This window comes from Pelmatolapia mariae, linkage group LG7 (assembly GCF_036321145.2).
Source record: "Pelmatolapia mariae isolate MD_Pm_ZW linkage group LG7, Pm_UMD_F_2, whole genome shotgun sequence".
Lineage (NCBI taxonomy): Eukaryota > Metazoa > Chordata > Actinopteri > Cichliformes > Cichlidae > Pelmatolapia > Pelmatolapia mariae.
In genome coordinates this window covers 464,416-484,705 of record NC_086233.1, presented here as the reverse complement: position 1 = coordinate 484,705, position 20,290 = coordinate 464,416, and the positions used below count along the sequence as shown (strand labels likewise).

The window sequence follows — 20,290 nt, the reverse complement described above, 5'->3', positions numbered from 1 at the left end:
TCAATAACATCCATTCACTGGCTGTGGGACAGGAAGCTGTACAGAATTTGTGGAATCCAGATGTTTGTTACTGATCTGTGTCATTCACCTGGTTTTATTTTCCTGTAACCTACAGGTGTGTGTTACTCATCCACCCCACACGTCTGACCCTACACCCTAAACATGACCCCAGTAGCAAATACTCGAGTACATCTCACTGCTCATGCTCTGCACTTCAGATCTACACCTTTAGCCCTCCACAGGACTGTTAGCAACAGGTGATCAATATAATGTATAATGATGAATATTAGGGCTGTGCGATATGACCATAATCTCATATCCTGATATAAAACATCTATCGTCCCGATAACGATAGAAATCACAAAAATTTAACATTTTCTGTAAATCTCAGGTTGCTGAAGTGTTTCCAGCTGGGCATCGTGTACCTGGAGTCGAAGGTTTATTTTTTAGCACCTGACGGCTCTTTTTTGCTTCTCATCTGTAAATGCTCTGCATACTTTTTCACGTGATTGTTTATTTTGAAAAGTCTCAACAGGATCTTGAGCTTTATTGTGAAAGGTTTATGTGGAAAATAAACAAGCGGACATGCGATGGTTTTACCGTCGTTGTTGCTAACGACAACGCATAAAAACAGGCGCTTGTCCGTCCATAGTGTGGTTATATTAAATATAAGACAAAGAGAGAACTTTAAGAAATTAATATAGCCACTGCAGTGACCATCAAAACCATGAAAATGTTGCCGTAAACACTTTATTTTGCGACATCACGAAACAAACGATAGCGTAAAATGAAACGATGTTTTTATATCGAACAGCCCTAATGAATATTGATCGACCCCATTGGTCTGAAGGTCACATGATTGATGCGTGAGACCGACTCAAACTTAGAAAACACTTTAATTCATCACATTTACATCTGAAAAACACGACAGTACAAAACTGATGACAGATTATAAACTATTTACACGGCCGCCTCACTCAGAGTGCCGGCCCTGCGTGGCGAGTCTCCGCCTGCTCATCAGCTCCACGGTGCGATGGTACTCGTCTAATTTGTCTCGGACTTTGTTATAAAGCTGGAAAAACAAAACAGTAAATGCAGAGCGTCAGGTCACGTGCGCGTCTCAATTCACTCAGGTGCACTGACAGGAAATGGGAAGTGACTCACGGCGCCTTGGGTCTGCGTCTTGTTCAGCGCCTGCAGGAGCTGGTCGATGGACGTGTACGGCAGCCATGCCGGGGGAGACGTGGCAGAGAGCGGCCGCTGAAAAGGGCGAGTAAAAAGGAAAGGCGTTAAAACAGCACCGACACGTCACAGATACGCATGTCGGCGTGACTTTTACCTCAATTCCAAAGTACTGGTGACCCCGCCCCAGGACGGCATCCACATACTCCAACACGAGCTCTGCCGCCTCCTCCAGGAGGTCAAAATTCAGGAGGAGGCGCAGCAGAGACGGCGCGTCCATGCGCTGAAACAGAGAGGGGCATGGTGGGGAAAAAACAAACACTGCCTGTAACCCCGCCCACTCCACCAGCCGAGCTCTCACCTTGTAGCCTTTGACCAGCCAGTCGGGTAGAGGGACACCATGTGACAGCAGCTTGTGGATGACGTAGCGGTGATGCTGCCCATTGGTGGAAGGATACCTGTCCAGGTAGGAGGCGAGGAGACGCCACGCCTCGTCTGCGGTGCTGCGAATAGAAGGAGGTTGTTGTTAGTTATATGGAGGTCCACGGGCGTCTGGTTACCTTACACCTGTTTCTCGCAGATAAAGGTGTGTCAATCAGTCACTGATTGTTGGAAGCACACCTGGACTCTTTGGTGTTGACAACCGACAGCTGATTAACAGCCAACCAGCTCCAGGCTTCGTTCTGAGACTCCTCCCCTCCAAGCTGCAGCTTGATGCACCTGAAAACAGTGCGAGGTAAACAAATAGGTGAAAAAGGCAAAGCTGTAAACGGAGAGCACCGCTGAGGCGTGGGGCGGCGGACCTACTTGAAGGCGAGGCCCTCAAAGACGGGTGTCAGGCTCAGGTTGAAGGTGCGACTTAGAGCCAGCGCCGAGTCAAAGAGTCCCGTCTGAACCAGCAAGACCAGCAGCTCTGCCGCCGAAGCTCCGCCTACACACAGTTACATGGTCACCTGTTTACTGTAAAACTCCGCCTGTGTGTGTGTGTACGGGTATTAACATCTTCATGGGGACCAAAAATTGGTAGTTTACTATACTTGTGGGGACAAACAGCCCTTGTGGGGACCAAAATCCCGGTCCTCACGAGTTTGAAGGCATTTTTGAGACTCAAAATGTGGTTTTAGTGTCAGGGTCACAATTAGACTATGGTTAGGTTAAGGGTCAGGGTTAGGCATTCATTTTGATGGTTAGGGTTAGGGTAAGCAGCTAGGGAAAGCATTATGTCAATGAGATGTCCCCACAAGGATATAAATACACGTGTGTGTGTGATCCCGTGTGTGCGCATTAGCGTACCTGCGATAGCAGCGGAGGGCGGGTGGTGCTGGGCGAGGGTGAGCCGGCTGCGAGACAGGATGTACTCCTTCTCCAGGTCTCTGACCTCCAGGATATCCACCTGTCGCTTGACTGAACAGGAAGCAGAGCAAGGGTTACAGCAGCTCGCCACCAGGGGGCGTCGCCTGCCTGAACAGAAGCCTTATCTACTCTGAAAATGGCGTGACTTCAAGTCACGGCAGCAGTCTAAAGGCCCTGCTGTGTGTGTGTTTGATTTAAGAGTCACCTGGCTCAGCAGGAAACTCTCCGTCAGAGTTTCTCTTCGGAGACGCACCTGGACGCTCGTACTGCAGGGGAAAAAAAAAAAAAAAAAAAAAAAAAAAAATATCACAACACGGTTGGACAGGTCACACAGATTCAGTCAGATGGTGTGTGGGTGTGCGTGTACCGTTGCCCCGGAGACCGGCTGGACGATCCAGGCGTACTCCGGCCTGATGAGGCGTAGACAGTTGAGAGCAGCCAGGTAACAGTTCACCTGCTTCTGAAGGCCGAGGCGGGTCCGAACTTCCCGACCGAGACGCATCCCAAACTCGAACATCACCGTCCCCGCTGAGCGCACACACACACACATTACACATGGATAAATGAGACAGACACCTGTGTGTGTGCGTGCGTGCGTGCGCTGACCTTTGCGGTAGTTGTGGCGAGCGATGTGAAAGGCGTACAGCAGCTCATAGTAGTTGTGGGTGAGCAGGTCGAGTCCCCGGGCCCGAGACTCAATGATGCTGACAACCTGAGAGCAGAGGTCAAAGGTCAGCACGGAGTTAATTAAGGCCGTGTCCAAATTCAGGGGCTGCATCCTTCGGCGGCTGCATTTGTAGGCCGATTACGTCACAGCGAGGCGATGAACGCTCCTCCAAATGGTCCTTTTTGCCCAGATTTGAAGGACGGCTCGGGTGTATCCTTTGTGACCCACCATATCCCAGGATTCATTGCGAATCAAAGGTTGAAGAAATTTTTTGGGGAAAAATGGCTGACTGCTGAAGGCCCAGAAATAAATTCTTAAAGTAAGTTCTGGGCTTTTAACTCACTTCAAATATACCGCAGAACAAATGTTAGCATAATGAAAAGCCTTAAAAAGTCACATTTAGCGAACCTTCGGCTAAGTTACGTGACGTTGGTGAGATCGCCGTTTAACGCGGCTCTTTGGTCGGTTTGTTAGTTCAGGTTTCTGCTGAAGCTGGGTCTGTTTGTCGGTGTGAAGCCAAACGTACTTAAACGTTTCAGGAAACACCGAGCAGACGGTTGACCAAATATCTGTCCCGCGAACTGCGGTGAGGACGCAGACTCACTCATGCTGTGCTGCAGTTTGTCCATAAAGAGTGTCTTTGATAAGAGAAAACTGTTTTCATCCTGCAAGTTCACAGATATTTGATAAACTTTTGCTGCTTTTGTTGCTAACTGCCGTGGTTGATTTCTTTCTGCAAGTGTCCAGAGTCAGAAGAGAGGAGATGGAGGCTCTCCACCCCTGATGAGACACCAGGACAGATCCAGGACAGTGTGTGAGGAAGAGGAGGAGGAAGAGGAGCCAGCAGCAGCTGAGAGATGCAGAGGAGAACAGGGGGAGCAGAGAGCTCTTTGTAGTTGAGGAACTGGTAAAAACACTTTCTCGATATTTGCAGAAGTATCTCCAACACAAACTGTAACAGCTGCATACAGGGAACCACTCACTGCTGTTTAAGAAAGAAGGCAAAATAACCACAGACAACTTTGATGATGCTTTGATCCAGAATATATTTACTTTTCATCCCAGTGGGATTGTGCTGGTTTCAGTGGGAAAAGTATGCAGCTCATTTAAATACCAAGTTGTTTGTTCATAATGCGTGTCAGTATTTTATAAGGATGTCATGTTTCTGTAGCATCTCTCTCCTGTTAGAGCCTCTTACCCAAACATCAGCCTGTTTAATGCTCTCATATCTTCACCATCTTAAATTATACTGCACAGTTTTCTCATCAATATAAGAATATTCACTGCATCTGTTTGTCTTCCATTGTATCTGAAACGTACAAGGATCAAATCTTTATTTTTGGGATATTTTCCTTAAATATAACTATAGCTTTCACACAGGGGGCATCGTATATTAATATTTGTCTGTCAGACAGTCACAAGTTAGAAATGATACGAAATACAAATAAATACCTAAATATTTGAGACAACTGAGTTAAATCCCACTGAGTGTATACGTAGTAAAATATGTAAATGCTGTGCCTACTGTGCCTTTATTGCTTGTATTTGTATCTGTTATTGCTCTTAACTGGTTCTGAGAAGCACTCTGGCATACTTCTGATTTTTAAATGTGCTATACAAACAAAATTGTACTTTATTGTTACATTTGTACTAGGGCTGGGCGATATGGCCTAGAATCCATATCCCGGTATAATTTGAAGCATGTGCAGTAACGATATATATCACGATATATTATTTTCTTCTGTATAACGTATTTTACACACTATAAGGCGCACTTAAAATCCTTTAATTTTCTCAAAAATCGACAGTTCGCCTTATGTATGAATTCTGGTTGTGCTTACTGACCTCGAACCGATTTTATGTGCTACACGGCGCTCAAAAATCTGTCAAAAATGTTTTAGTACAACTTTGGTAAGCTATGAAGCCACACCATTACGGCTGCTGTAGTCAGGAGCCTCGCGGAGTAATCTGGGTCCTAAACTCCGTCAGGTTCAGGTCCCAAAGTCAAACGAACACTGCGGCATCACTGAGAGTTAAAAACTGTCTAAATTATTTCATCTGTAATAAAATGATCAGCGTTGCTGCTTTACCAGGTTTAACTATTAAGTTTAACATCCAAACATCCATGAAAACAGAAATTATTAAATTCAACAGAGTTAGAAGTTAGCAGGAAGTTAGCTTGCTAGCTTCCACCTAAACATGATATAGCATGTTCTGACAGAGATTCAAACGTACAGCTCTGCTATGCTTATGTCGCAGTTGCTAGGCAACAGAAGCCACCCATCGTAGGCTAGACCGTCCAATTTAACAGCCTGGCACTTCCGGTCTTTGCGGCTACGCAGACCAGGTAGGCCGGGTGCTTCGAAGGATTCAGCCCTGAGGTGACGATGTCGCTACACAGCACCGCACATGCTCAGACGTCACAATCACAGATGGATGCGTTTTGTTTGCGAGGGCCACCAAAGCCTCACTCTGACCCGCCAGCACAGCTCGCTGCGCAGAGCAGCTGGTTTCAGGCCGGAGGAGGTAAAGCTGCAGACTGAGAAGAAGCAGAGTGGGTGGAGGCCCAGGTGAAGAGGCCGCTGAGGTGGGCAGCGGTGAACTTTTACAATAATTCATTCATTAAGACTGGATGTGTTGCAGCTCAGTTGCGTCCTTATTTGAAAGTAAAACCATCATCCTTTGATCCACATATTCCTTTAGTGGATCCATGCACGCTCACACCTCCCTCGCCCCAGCACGATCTCCTCTCGTCTTCTCACCCTGGAGGACGTCCTTCAGAGGAAGCTCGTTTTGGCGCCTCGTGGTCTCAGGCAAGGGTGAATACATAGCTTCACCTTACACCGACTCCCACCTCCACCCTCACTCTAAGAGACAACTCCTCCACTCAGGGCAGTGACTCGTCCCCGACCTAACCCAGCCGCTCCATCTGGTTTCTGTTTTAGCTTCACGCAAACAACTGTAAAACTAAAACTTCAGGGCATCAGATTACAGGACAGGGTCAAAAGGTCAGAGGTCACGTTACCTCGTCGTGCAGGTTGACGTAGGGGAAGTTGACCAAATCCTGCAGCTGCGAGCGCTCACACAGCACCACCACCAGCTGACGGAGGCAGTCCAACTGCCTGAGAGACACAGAGAGAGACACCTGCTCAGACACGTGACCTTTGACCTTTAGCATTGACTGCCAACACAGAGCGTTTACCTCCACCTGTGTGTGTGTGCGTGCGTGCGTACATGCTGCCGTCGGGGTTCTGTGTCAGAGCGTCGTACGCCTCGCTGTTGTGTCCGAGGTCCAGGTGATGTTTGAATATCCGCGTCCACAGCGCCGCCTGAACACAGACATCAGATCAGTTTACGCACCGACAGCGTGCCGACACGCTGCTGTCAGACCGCCACATCTCACCTGACTGCTGACATCGCCGACGGCCTCCGTTATGGCCAGAGTGGCGAGCTGGATGACGAGCTCGGGGAGACCGACATCCTCCAGCAGACGCAGCACCTGAGAGGAAAACGCACACTCGTTAAAACACGCCACGCTGCTGCTTCCTGTCCTCGCTGGCTCTGACCATCAGCGTCAGGTGGAACCTCAGAATCTCCGCCTTCTACCTTGTTGTAGTACTGCAGTCGGGGTGTAGCAGGGGCGACGGCGGCGTCTTCATCCTCGCTACCAGTTAACCTCATCAGAAACTCCTCCTTTTCCACCTCCGTTGCCGCCTCCTGGAAGCACCGCAGAGCCTGACAAAAGGAGAAAAACAAAAGAACACACAGGAAGTGAGGTTATGGTGAGCAACTCTGCCTGTAGGACGTGAGGTTGCCATGGTGACCCACCTTCTGGCCTTCACCGTTGGCGAGGTAACACTGAGCCAGCATGAAACGACAAGAGCCGATGTTGACCTGGCACCACGGACCAATCAGACGCACGTACTCCTGCAGGGGGACAACACGTGGACTTGTTCATCGATTACAGCTGTGCACATCTGGACTGTTGTTAAAGCCACTCTGCCACATCATTAGGCACACCTGTTCAACTGCTCCTTGTATAATATCGAATGAGCCAATCACACGGCAGCAGGTTATTGGATTTAGCAGGGTTCACATGCCTTTCCAGGGTCAAATTCAAGGACTTACAAGGTCAAGCTTTTCCAGCACATTGCCAAAAAAAGAAGAACGCATGTTTGACCTCACCTCAGTGACCATGTGACAAGCAAATCATCCTCAGCTGATTTAGACACCTTTGTTCCCCTTTTGTTAAAAAATAAACACAAAATACTGCAAAAAGAAACGGTTGCCTTATATGCACATAGTGTATGAAAAACACATCTCACTTAAAATTTCAGATGTGCAAATGTGAACAAATCGGCTTGTTAGAGAAACTCACACAATGCCGGGAAAAAAACAACCCAACAAAACTGGAATTATAGTGATAAGAACTCTTTTCACTCTAATTGTTATTTGTGTGAATGAAACAGTTTTAAGTACCAAACCCAAAATTCAAGCATTTTCAAGGATTTCAAGCACCCGTACGAACCCTGTTACAAACACCTTTCCAAGAGGAGCTTCTGAACCTGAGGAGGAGGAGCAGGAGGAAGCCTCACCTGCAGCTGAGTGTACTGACAGTTGGCAAGCAGACACTCTGGGAACTGGAAGCCAGGGTTACTGGGCCAACTGGGAGAGAGACCAGTTAGGGAACAACAGGAAGTTAAACACCACAGACCATTGGCGAGTTTCACTTAACGTGAAGAGGCGGAGCCCAATCAGGGCACGATGAAGGATACAGCAGCTGAGCGAGCAGCTGCACCACACTGGAGATCACGTCAGTCCAGACGAGCAGAGCTCCGCCCTGCTGGTTCGAGAACAGCTGAGACACGATGAGTCGGCGAGCCGCCGTCTGATAGAAGAGCTCCACAACGGTCTGAGGGTTCAGAGCTGCGGGGGCGGGACAGGAAACGCACACGCTTTTAAAAACCACGCGGACAAGGACCGTCGTCCCTGACGTCACATCAGAAATCAAAGCTAAACACGCAAACAGAGCAGACCTGATCGTCCAGAGGTCATGGTGGGCGTGTCCGACAGCTCCAACACGGTGAGGTGCTGCAGGTTGGCGTCTCTGAAACATCAGAACAGGAAGTGCTCAGTGCGGTTGCTACGGACCTGAGAGTAGTGCACTCTCAGCTGTGTGTGTGCTGCGTGTATTAGTACTCACATGGTGCTGATGGGCACGGAGGAGGCGAGGCTCTGACTGACATGTTTGAGGAGATGATAGGAGGACAGGAGCTGGGAGGTCCGAGGAATCAGGTCCTGCTGTAGCTGGAGCAGCTGAGCCCCCCCACCCAGAAACACCTGGACACAAACACACCTGTTGAGCTGCACACGTGTGGCTCATAAACACACTGAGGAGAAAGATGATCAGGTGATGGTGAGAAGCTCTCGGATGTCTCCGCACAGCTTTCCTGAAGGTTTTCCCGGCTGTTGCTTGGATACAAGAAGCTTCTAGCAGCGCGCTGTCACATGAAAGTGGTCCTCGGCCCCCAGGTAATCTCTCAAAGCTTACCACTTCACCACATGCCAATCAGAACCTGGCCCTTCAAATCCTAACACCTTAATCTGTTACCGGAGGTTTCCTCGGCAACTGTGAACCCAACTGCTCGGAAGGTCCTCCAGTAGAGCCCTGAGGTCCTCCTCACTGCACCGTGGTCGCCCCTGCTGACGTTCTTGTACCCGTTTCAGGCTTGACCGTCTCATACAGACAAAGCAAGCCGAGGCCTCTTCCTGTCAAAAGGGAGTTCTCCCTTCCCATCATCACCAAGCAGGTGACGGTGTGTGTGTGTGTGTATACACGTACGTTGTCTCCAAAGCGCAGGTAGAGCTTCTGCAGGATGAGCAGGTCTCTGCAGAACAGCGCTCTGGTCATGGCCATGTGACACACGGCCTGGCAGACGACAGAGACCGCTGTGCTGCCGCTGTACAGCTGAGACAGGCCGATCCTTAAATTCAGGCTCTGACCTGCAAGACAAGGCGCAGGGCACACTGAAGCCACTGACAGCAGGGTCGCACTTTCATTCACCGAGAGCGTCTTACCGGGCGCCACGAGTCCGTCCCCGCCGACCTCGGAGTCCGTCTCCAGGTCCATCTCTCTCAGCAGGACCATCATAGCGGCCATCGGGTTTCTGACATCCTGAAGTTTGTTCTGGACATCCACGATCACGTTATCACTGTGGAGGACAGACGCCGCGTGTTTAAATCACCAGCAGTAACCCCGACAAATTCAGCCTGCGACCCTCTGAAAGTCTGACGCGTGAAAACAAAAAGACACACTGCTGCCTGTGGTCGTGACTTCAAAGGAAACGAGGAGCCGGCGTCCACCTGCTGCGCTTAGCTCCTCCCCCCTGCTCATCTACCATCAGGATGCTCTTCTTTAATGTACAACTTAAATTTAAAACAAGTACGTCGGGGGTCACGTGACCCACCTGTCGTTGCACAGCAGGTTCTCCAGGACGAGCTCGGCCGCTCTCTCGGGCGCCTGCAGGTACTCCAGAGCTTTCTCCATCTCGTACGCCATCTCTGCAGAAACGGTGTCGCTGATGAGCCGCAGGCACTGAACCAGCTGCAGGACATCCCGCCCCGCCTCCGGGTCTGACAGCACAGGTGAGCACAGGTGAGATCAGGGCGTACAGAAATCGTCAAACCAACACACTGGCTGTCTCTTTACCTTCTGCGACTGGTGTCTCCTCCTCTGAGAGCAGGTACTGGTCGTGGGAAAGGTACAGGTGATCCACGGCGAAGCACGGCAGCAGGAACGACAGGAAGCCCTGAAACACAGCGGGACAAAAACGGGCGTCACCTCTTCATTGTGAACACCCACAGGCACGCAGCAACCCCTGCAGGCGGTCCACTCACCTTCCGGAGCAGACAGACCATCCCGGTGTGCTGGCTCACGATCAGACCCAGAGGAGATGCCTGGACCTCCTGGTACTGCAGGCAGCAGGAGTAGAACCGGGACCAGAACTCCACCTGCAGCTGTCGGTACTCCTCCTGAGAAAACTCGAACTCTGTGATGCTGCTCTGCAGCTGCAGGAGGAGGAGGGAAAGAGACGAAGCTTGTTAAAAAAAAAACAAAAAAACATCTGAAAAGTTCCTGTTCTGGTTCAGATCGTTCTGCATTACCTCGCTCTCGACAGCCAGCGTCACCTCCTTCCTCAGAGCCTCCCAGGACAGGTCCCAGATCCTCTCTGAGCCTCGCCGAAAGATCTGAGCAACCCACACAAACACCATCCAATCAGTTATCAATCAGTGAACCAATCACAGAGCCAATCAGACACACAGCTAGGTTCTCACCTGCAGGGCTTTCACGATGGCCGAGGCTGTGAAGCGAAGGGGAGAGAAGAGAACCTCGAGATACGTCTCCTGTCAGGGGGTCAGAGGTCACATGGTCAGCACTACCCGTTCATTAAAACACTGGTTACTGGTCTGAACTGGTCTCACCCGGGGGTCCAGGTCCACTCCGATGTGGATTTCTTCTTCGGGTGGAGGCTGAACAAACACCTGGTTCCACTGAGCCGCCGTGTTGCTGTGAAACATGCCGACAGGTGAGGAACATGTGCGGAGACAGATGATGGAAACACGTGGAGAACATGGAAACATCAGTGGAGGACACTGGCATTCCGACTCACTGCTCGAAGCTGATGTATTTGACCACGGTGGCGTTGGATTCATCCAACCACAGAGCCCAGATGTCCGAGGAGGTCAGCGTGAAGTCCACAAGCGTTTCCTGTTCACAGAGAGCGGTTCAGAATGCAGGAAGTGACCACAAACACAAAAACGAGGCCCGCCCCCTGGCTCCGCCCGTGTGTTCACCTGTGTGCTGAACAGCGTGGAGATGTGCTCGAGGCTGTAGCGGTTGTTGTCTGTGGCGACCAGCTGCAGCACGGTGAACTGCCCCCGCTGAGGGACGGCGAGGTAGACGCAGACGCACAAGCCTGTGGTGGAGGAGAACGCCAGGCGCAGGCGGTGACCGTGGCCCGGCAGGCGCTTCACACCCTTACACGCCGGCATGTACTCCAACATGTCCGCCTCCAGCAGGCAGCCATGCTCCTGAGGGGGCGGAAGTCACGTCAGCACGCGGCGACTCAAACGTTAAACATCAACAATGTGTTTGTGTGCGTGTGTGTGATGTCATCACCCTGAGCGACCACATGCGCAGCCGGTGGTCCTGACACAGCGCAAAGATGAAGGAGTCTTCCTCCAGCTCCCGCACGGCGAGGCTGAGCACGAGGTCGGCCGTGCTGTGCTCACCGCGGATCGCCGTGGGCATCCACCCAGACAGCCGCTGCATCACAGAGCTCCTCTTCAACTCCAGCACCGACATGTTGCCTGGAAACGGTGAGCACACGTCTTAAAAACCGCCCGACGGGCCACGCCCACATTAAACGTAGAAACTCCTCCTCACCCTGAGAATCGGGCGACGGCAGGGTGACCACTGTGATGCCTCCTGCAGGAGAAGCCAGAGCGAAGTGTGCATCTCCGTGGTAACTGAGCCAGGCGCACGAAGCGCCGGGACTTGCCGTGGTTCCCACTGAGCTGGGGATGAGGGCGCTGTGGGCGGGGTCCTGCAGGCTCAGCTTCCCCACATCAGTGAAGATGGACTGCATGTGCAACTCTGTGACCAGCTCCTACACATGCACAGAGGAGTGTTCGAGGTCAGTTATCTCGTTAACAGTTACCGTAGTAACTGTGCTAACAGCTGTATGATTGTATCATTTACACACACACGTACTTTCTGTGTGCATTTGATTTGATTAGTACGACTTTTTGTCCTGCTCATAGCTGCCCTCTGGTGGGCACCTCGGGTCAGTCAGGTCCCACACCTCCAGAGTCTAACAGCGTCTTCCCCTGGACCATTCGGACACTTACCCCCGCCCACCCACCTCACCATGGTCTGAGTATCCTCCATCACTCACACACAGACTCTGTTCAGTCCCTTTGCTCTCCATCGTGCGCTTTCCTCTGGTTTTTTAAAAACATTTCTTCTGTTTGTTATTTTTTTGCTGATGTCTACATTGATTGTAATATGATTACATTTCACGTTCACCTAAATCTGTTTCTATGGTAACCATGGTAATCTCACACGGCTGTTGGTAGTTTGGTATCAGACCTTAAAGTCTCACTCATCCGTCGTGTCCATAGTGACACTTTCATTAATCAACTGATAACCGTAATCAGTAATCAACAACCGCACGCTGTCCTGCAGCTGGTGGTGCGGCTTCTCCACCCACCACAGGACAGCATGCAGGCTGAGGGTCACCGTCAGCTACTCACGCTGCGGTACATGCGCGTGGGGTGGGGCAGCAGCAGCCTGTGGACGCTGTGATTGGTGGAGATGAGGATGACGACGTTGCTGAGCGTCTCCTGGATGGTGACTCCTCCGGGCAGGATGGCACAGTGGGTGAAGCGGAGCCTGACAGCGTTGTTCAGCAAGTTGGTGTCCAGAGACTGCTCCACCAGCACCACCGAGTCCCCGGACGTGGACCTGCATGAGTGAGAGTGTTAGCAGAGGACGGCTGACAGCACCTGCAGAGCACCTGGAGAGCAGCTGGTACCCACCAGTGGATGAACCTGTTGCTGGTGACCGACAGCAGCTTCCCGCTCTCCTCATAGTGAAACGCTCCCGCGCTGTCAGGAAACTTCAGGCTGCCAGGTGGCACGCTCACACCTGCAGACCGGAAAGACAGGTGAGGGAGAACAGGTGAGTCCGGTTTGAACAGGTTCTTGACCTGCAGGTGTCTGAGGCTCTGATCAGCAGGTGAAAGTGTTTATCAGATCAATAATCAGCTGCTTCCGGAGGCGCAGACACCAAAGACTGCATGTCAAGGTCACGTGATCAGCGCGGGTTCACGCGTGACAGCTGCGTGACCAGGTGCGCAACAGGTGAGCAGCTAACGGAGCTAGCTGACACTAAACGGAGACGGAGGAAGATTTACGCGCTCGCTTGCTCAGCAGTGCGCGCTCACCTGGTCAGGTGAGAGTTCGGAAGAAAAAACAACAACAGAAACACCTCAAGGCCGCGCGCGGCTAGCAGGAAGCTAACACGCTAACGCCGGCAGGTACGGGCCGTTAGTCTGTTAGCTCCTTGCTAGCCGCCGTCAGGGGCGCGCAGGTGAAGTGCGTGTGTTACCCAGATTCGCGGTGAGCTCGCGCGGTCTCCGCTCGGCCTCTCTCTCAAACCCGCAGATCTCGATGTAGCTACGCTCCAACGCCGCCGCCATCTTGTACTCGTGCCGCTGCGGCCGCGCGCTGCGCTTTCAAACCCGCTTCCGCCTCCAGCTTCTTCTTCTACGATTCATTTAAGGTAGGTGAACCACTGCGAGGCGCGCCACCTATCGGATCGGATGACTGACGTCATCATCAAATCCGACAGTCCGGTTTTTTTGTATGTCTGCTTTGACCAATCAGAGCCCAGAAGGAAATTAACATTATTAGATGTTCTTTTTAGATTTTATATGTGTGTGTGTGTCGGATTTTGATTGGTACCTTACACCCAATAAAATACAAATAAAATATACTTTAACCTTTTCCTCAGACAGGTGGATCAGACGGCATCGCGGTGGGGACATCACAGACATCAGCCAGCTCATATTGGGAATGGCAAAGGCACCGATCGGTTTTCTATCGCCCATTTAAGGGCGCCCTCCGTTTGCGAGGTGCGCCTGTTGCTTGCGGCACAGGGAGGAGAGGGCGGGGCGGCGGGGGATTCACTGGTGGCTGGAGCAGCATCTAATAACCAACTCTCAAAATAAAACAAAATAAAAACAAACCAACAAACACGAAAACACCAGACATCATGATACAGACTTATAATTTGCGCCGATGTTTTTTCGAAATTCTATAAAGTGAGCGCGAGAGCCCTCGGTGCGCCTGCTCGCTGCAGAAGTCAAAGTAAACTTTATTGTCATCTCCGCTACATACAGTCCAGTATATAGAGAGACGAGACGACGAGGCTCCAGTTACAGCAGTGCAAGTAAACAAACAATAAATATAAGAAGAGTAAGAAAATAAATATACACTTTAGGACCAGGGGTAAAGGGATCAATAACAATTTAAAATTTATAATTTACAGTTTACACCTTAGTTCACAGATTCGCTTTGTCTAAGGTTTATTTCTGGGATTTCACACAACCCAGGATTCAGATCATGAATACATAATGGGCTTGGATTTACAACATTATGAATGAAATGCGCTCTATTTGGAAGCAGCCGCCCCCCCTCCCCTTTCGACGGGTTGTGTGTGAGACTTTAAATCCTCAAACTGTAAATTATAAATTTTAAATTGTTATTGATCCCTTTACCCCTGGTCCTAAAGTGTATATTTATTTTCTTACTCTTCTTATATTTATTGTTTGTTTACTTGCACTGCTGTAACTGGAGCCTCGTCGTCTCGTCTCTCTATATACTGGACTGTATGTAGCGGAGATGACAATAAACTTTACTTTGACTTCTGCAGCGAGCAGGCGCACCGAGGGCTCTCGCGCTCACTTTTCACGTATAGAAAACACATCGGTGCAAATTATAAGTCTGTATCATGATGTCTGGTGTTTTCGTGTTTGTTGTTTTGTTTTTATTTTGCGAGCTGGTTATTAGACGCTGCTCCAGCCAGCCGGAGAATCCCCCGCCGCCCGCCCTCTCCTCCCTGTGCCGCAAGCAGCAGGCGCACCTCGCAAACAGAGGGCGCCCTTACTCCCAGCAAATGGGCGATAGAAAACCGATCGGTGCCTGTGCCATTCCCGATAGGCGCTGGCTGATGTCGGGGCAGCATGAGTATGAGCAATTTTTTTTTTTTTTGCCGATGCCCGTGATGCCGCCCCTCACCACGATGCCGCCCCGGGCAATCGCCCGTGTCGCCCGTATCAAAAACCGCTACTGGACACAGCTGCAACTGGATTCAGTCTGATCAGATTTTAGCTAAACAATTTGTGTTTTCAAAACATCACACGACCTCTTCGAATTGTTAGAGTAGCTCTGTGCATACTGATTCCTTACAAACAAACCATAACATAAAGTAATGTTTTCATGTTTTCATGTTGTTTTTGTGATGGCATATTTACCAAATATAATCTGAGATTCAAATCTGTTTAGCAGTATTTTGTGTATTTCAAAAGAAATCAGTGGCTGTATGTCCCTTTCTTCTTTTCTAAGTTGTGTTTAAACAATTATAATAATATTGTCAACAGTTCTGGTGCTAACTAGAAAAAAGACTCAGCACTATCATGAATGATGTTTACCAGTCCTTGCAGTTCATTGTATTGTAATAATGCAATATTTAAAGAATATTCCCCCCCTCACAGCAGCCATTTAAAACAATCATCTTAGGCGCATGGTTTTGTTTTTGGTGGGGGGTTTCAGTTTTCCTTTAGGTGATGCAGCAAGACTGAACCAGTGGCTGGCTAACATGAGAAGGAAGGACTGGACACCTGGGCCATCATCTTGTCTTTGCAAGGCTCATTTTGAAGAAAATGACATCATCACGGACTCAAAGGTTAATAAAATCTATATAATCTACATAACTATACAATATGTAATATTATAAAAAATAACATTAAATATAAAGTTCCTCATTCTTTTTTTTGTGCTGCTTTAGGGAATCTGTCGCCTCAGCAGCACAGCAGTTCCAACCATTTTCAGTTTTCCATGTGTTCAGGTGAGCAGTAGGGGAGAGCGGGGTAAGTTGTCACACTGTTCATAACTCCAACACTAGAGGCTCTATCTCAAAAATGAAATAGCCACTTTGTGTGACTTCTTCTTCTATAGTCAACCTCCTGTTCACATGTGGTCAAGACTGCTCTAATCTGAGGTGAGCACATCTTTTTTATTTTTTTGACCTAAAAGGAAAAATAAATCACTTTAAATTTTCTTCAGTACAACTTTGTTAGGTATAGATGTTACAAATTATTATTTTACACAAAATAGAGGAGACATTAACGTGTCTTTTGATACTTCAGCTGATGTGCTATGTTGAGCTAACCCTGACATTTAGCCAAAATTAGCATAAATGTCAGTTTGGGGCAAGTTGTCTCATTAACTTTGGGGCAAGTCGTCACATGTGACAACTTGCCCCAGTACAAATAAATGCTCCAAAAAATTGTGATATTGTAATTCATTTGTATTTGTAATAAGGTTTTTGAAGAAAGGAAGGAGAGGCAGGAATTAAGGAAGGAAGGAAGAAAGTAAGATGGTTTGAAATTATCAACGAAAGACAGAGCGTGGCAGAACACCACCTGACATTATGTTAAAGGCAGTCAGGCAGGTAAAGATGCAGAACAAATCAATCAGAAGTACAGCAAAGGATTTTGACATAAATTACCGTACTCTAACTCGGTATTGTCAAAAGATTACCAGAGAAGAACTTGAAAGTCAGACAGCCATGCCAACAACAATGGTTGGTTATACAACGCCAAGGAAGATTTTTTCCCCTGATTTGGAAAAGCAGCTTGTTGAGTATATTACTAGGTCAGCTGACATTTATTTTGGTTTGTCACCAAGTGAGGTCAGAAAGCTTGCCTACCAGTTTGCTGTGGCACACGAACTGAAGTTTGTGCCTTTGTGGGCAGAAAAAGAAAAGGCCAGCAAAGAGTGGTTTACAGGCTTTTTAAAGCGGCATACAACATTGTCACTGAGAAAGCCAGAAGCAACTAGCCTTGCCAGGGCAAGTAGCTTCAACAGAGAGAATGTCAATGCTTTCTTTGACAACTTAGAGAAAGTGTTATGCAAATATGAGTTTGGACCAGGAGACATTTGGAATGTTGATGAAACTGGGGTCACCACTGTACATAAACCAGACAAAGTGTTGGCCAGACGTGGATTCAAACAAGTAGGGTCATTGACCTCTGCTGAAAGGGGAACCCTTGTCACACTGGCCTGTGCTGTCTCAGCCATAGGGAATAGTTTACCTCCATACTTTATTTTCCCACGTGTCCACTTCCGTGACCATTTCCTGATCAACGGGCCACCCGGCAGCAAAGGAGGGGCAAATTCCTCTGGATGGATGAAAGACACACACTTTGTTGACTTCCTGCAACATTTCAATGAACATACAAAGTGTTCAAAGGAGAAGCCCTGTTTACTCCTTTTGGACAACCACGAGTCTCATCTGTCCATTGATGGACTCAATTATGCCAAAGAAAATGGCATAATCATGCTGTCATTCCCACCCCACTGCTCACATCGGCTCCAACCATTAGACAGGTCTGTCTACGGGCCACTAAAGAGGCACATCAACAGCACGTGTGATGCCTGGATGAGGAACAACCCTGGGAAGACAATGTCTGTTTATGACATTCCTGGGATTGTGGCAATTGCATATCCTCTGGCTGCAACCCCATTGAACATTCAGGCTGGTTTTAGGGTGGCTGGGATTCAACCTTACAACAGAAATGTATTTCTGGAAGCCGAGTTTGCACCATCCTACGTAGGGCGATCTGTGACGATCGCCCTATTCCGGACCCTGCCCTGCCAGGCCCCAGCACCAACTCTGACCTGCCAGGCCCCAGCACTACCTCTGCACTGCCAGGCCCCAGCACTACCTCTGCACTGCCAGACCCCAGCACCAACTCTGCACTGCTAGGCCCCAGCACCAACTCTGCACTGCCAGGCCCCAGCACCAACTCTGCACTGCCAGGCCCCAGCACTACCTCTGCACTGCCAGGCCCCAGCACTACCTCTGCACTGCCAGGCCCCAGCACCAACTCTGACCTGCCAGGCCCCAGCACTACCTCTGCACTGCCAGGCCCCAGCACTACCTCTGCACTGCCAGACCCCAGCACCAACTCTGCACTGCTAGGCCCCAGCACCAACTCTGCACTGCCAGGCCCCAGCACCAACTCTGCACTGCCAGGCCCCAGCACTACCTCTGCACTGCCAGGCCCCAGCACTACCTCTGCACTGCCAGGCCCCAGCACCAACTCTGACCTGCCAGGCCCCAGCACTACCTCTGCACTGCCAGGCCCCAGCACTACCTCTGCACTGCCAGGCCCCAGCACCAACTCTGCACTGCTAGGCCCCAGCACCAACTCTGAACTGCCAAGCTCCAGCACCATCTCTATCACGAGCTCACCCTTACCCAGCACTGCAATTACTGACAGCGGACTACCAACTCCAGAGGACATCCGGCCATATCCAAAAGCTGGCCGCCGAAAACCATCCAGCAAAGGAAGAAAACGACGCAAATCAGCAATTCTAACCGACACGCCAGTGAAGCAGCAACTAGAAAAAGAAAAGAATAAGGCTGAATCTAGCAAAAAGCTGTTTCAAAAGAGAGGGACGCGAGGGGGGAAAACATCTGGACCTATGAAGAACAACGCAGCTAAAAGAAGAAAAATAATTCAAGAGTCATCATCAGATGATGAAGAGTGCTTCTGCCTTGTCTGTGTGGAGCCATTTTCAAACAGTCGTCCAAAAGAGACCTGGGTAAAATGCGTAAAATGCAACAAATGGGCCCATGATGCTTGCACCTCAGGCCAGGCAATTTATGTGTGCCAGAATTGTGACTCTGAAGTTGAGTCTGATTAATCAGAAATAGGGCATCTGTTTTGTTCAGAGGATAAACATGTTAAGTAAAGCAAGTTATTTGCAGCATTCCATTCAGTTATGATGGATTTATGTGCAAGCCAGAGAACATTTGAGTTTAAAGTTCAAACTAAAGTTTTCTTTCTACTTAATGTTTTGATTAAAATGTGTATTGGATTGAAATAATTGTTTTTTTTCCAAATTCTCTTGGCATAATTGTTCAAATTTCCAGTTTTGGTTTGAATTTAACAATTAAAATCAATAATCACAATTAAGTATTTGTGTTCTTATTTTAAGATAATCTAGTGTGACAACTTACCTGCCGATGGGGCAAATTGTCACAAGTGCACATTCTCCATTCAACAGTCTACAACTCCGTAATGAGATAAGATATGAAAATGTAATGAATACATCATATGTGCCCGAGACTTCCTTCTTTCATTTGGTGAAACATTTATTACGTTGTGATGTATGGTGCTCAGTAAAAGTTAGTCAGTGTGAAAAGTGTGACAACTTACCCCGCTCTCCCCTACTGGCACAGAGGTAAGTGGCTCTCCAGGTTTATCAAGCAAGGTGTCAGGGAACAGTAATGTTGGTCAAACACATGCAAAATTCGACCACAACATGACATCAGGAGACCATAGTTACGCGTTATTAACAACCACATTAGCAGAACCAGGCTGTATGCAAGAGGATCACTGCTACAACCAAAGTCGTTAAAGCATAAAAATCAGGCTTCAGAAGAGATGCTAACAAAATACAGGAAAAAGCTGAGATTGCAATGCCAAGTCTAGGCATTTAAAGACAAAAGTTTGTACCTTAAAGCAGTGGTTCCCAAACTTTTTTTGCTGGGCCCCCCTTTGTTTACAAGAAAAATGTTCGCCCCCCCCCCCGCACGCGCGCACACATCCTCCAACCACACACACCCATATTTTGCTCCATTGCGGTTTATTTCACACCTCAAACATTTAGTAAAAAATTAAGCAAATACAAGTAATCTGCAATAAATTACAGGTAGTAATAAAATAAACTACAAACTCTTTCACGCTACATCCCCAGATAGCAAGGAAACATTGAAACAATGTTGAGTCAATATCAGGCGATGTCATTGAACCAACGTTGAGATCTGACGTTGACCCAACGTCACTCTTGCACCCATTTTTAATGTTGAAACAACGTCAGGTTTTGATGTTGAATCAATGTTGAAACCTGACATGGATTCGATGTTATATTTTCTAACACTGTTGACATTGAAACAATGTCAGATTCTGATATTGAAACACTGTTGAGCTATGGTGTTGATTTTCCACCTCTTTCGCACAGTTGCTTTTTATTGAAAAAAAACAAAAAAACAAAAAAGGTCAATAGACATGTATCATTTGCAAAATACTTTATTAAAAGACAAAGTTTCCTATTTACATTTCTATGTTTCACGTCACTTTTTATTATTTACTCCGGGATGGGGATGGATGATGTGCGTCCTGCGTGCCACACATACGATCTGGAGCATATCTGAGCAATTTCTGGACTGCT

The 20,290-nt window shown here is 48.7% G+C and overlaps 1 protein-coding gene across 1 annotated transcript; it reads right to left on the bottom strand.

The window, feature by feature from the left end:
* Positions 1-877: 877 nt before the first annotated feature.
* Positions 878-13,517, bottom strand: nup160 (nucleoporin 160). Its single transcript, XM_063477442.1, has 34 exons — positions 13,374-13,517; positions 12,803-12,911; positions 12,518-12,728; positions 11,649-11,871; positions 11,382-11,572; positions 11,057-11,293; positions 10,873-10,970; positions 10,685-10,769; positions 10,538-10,606; positions 10,367-10,450; positions 10,100-10,270; positions 9,912-10,011; positions 9,670-9,835; positions 9,281-9,414; positions 9,045-9,205; positions 8,406-8,542; positions 8,239-8,309; positions 7,978-8,128; positions 7,798-7,867; positions 7,031-7,129; positions 6,809-6,937; positions 6,606-6,701; positions 6,437-6,531; positions 6,228-6,324; positions 3,142-3,247; positions 2,903-3,063; positions 2,741-2,801; positions 2,476-2,586; positions 1,990-2,113; positions 1,804-1,902; positions 1,544-1,685; positions 1,340-1,465; positions 1,165-1,260; positions 878-1,072 (listed from the first exon to the last, which is right to left on the bottom strand). Exons 1-34 carry the CDS (start codon positions 13,462-13,464, stop codon positions 974-976), a joined length of 4,200 nt encoding a protein of 1,399 aa, XP_063333512.1. The 5' UTR covers positions 13,465-13,517; the 3' UTR covers positions 878-973.
* Between the last annotated feature and the right edge of the window lie 6,773 nt (positions 13,518-20,290).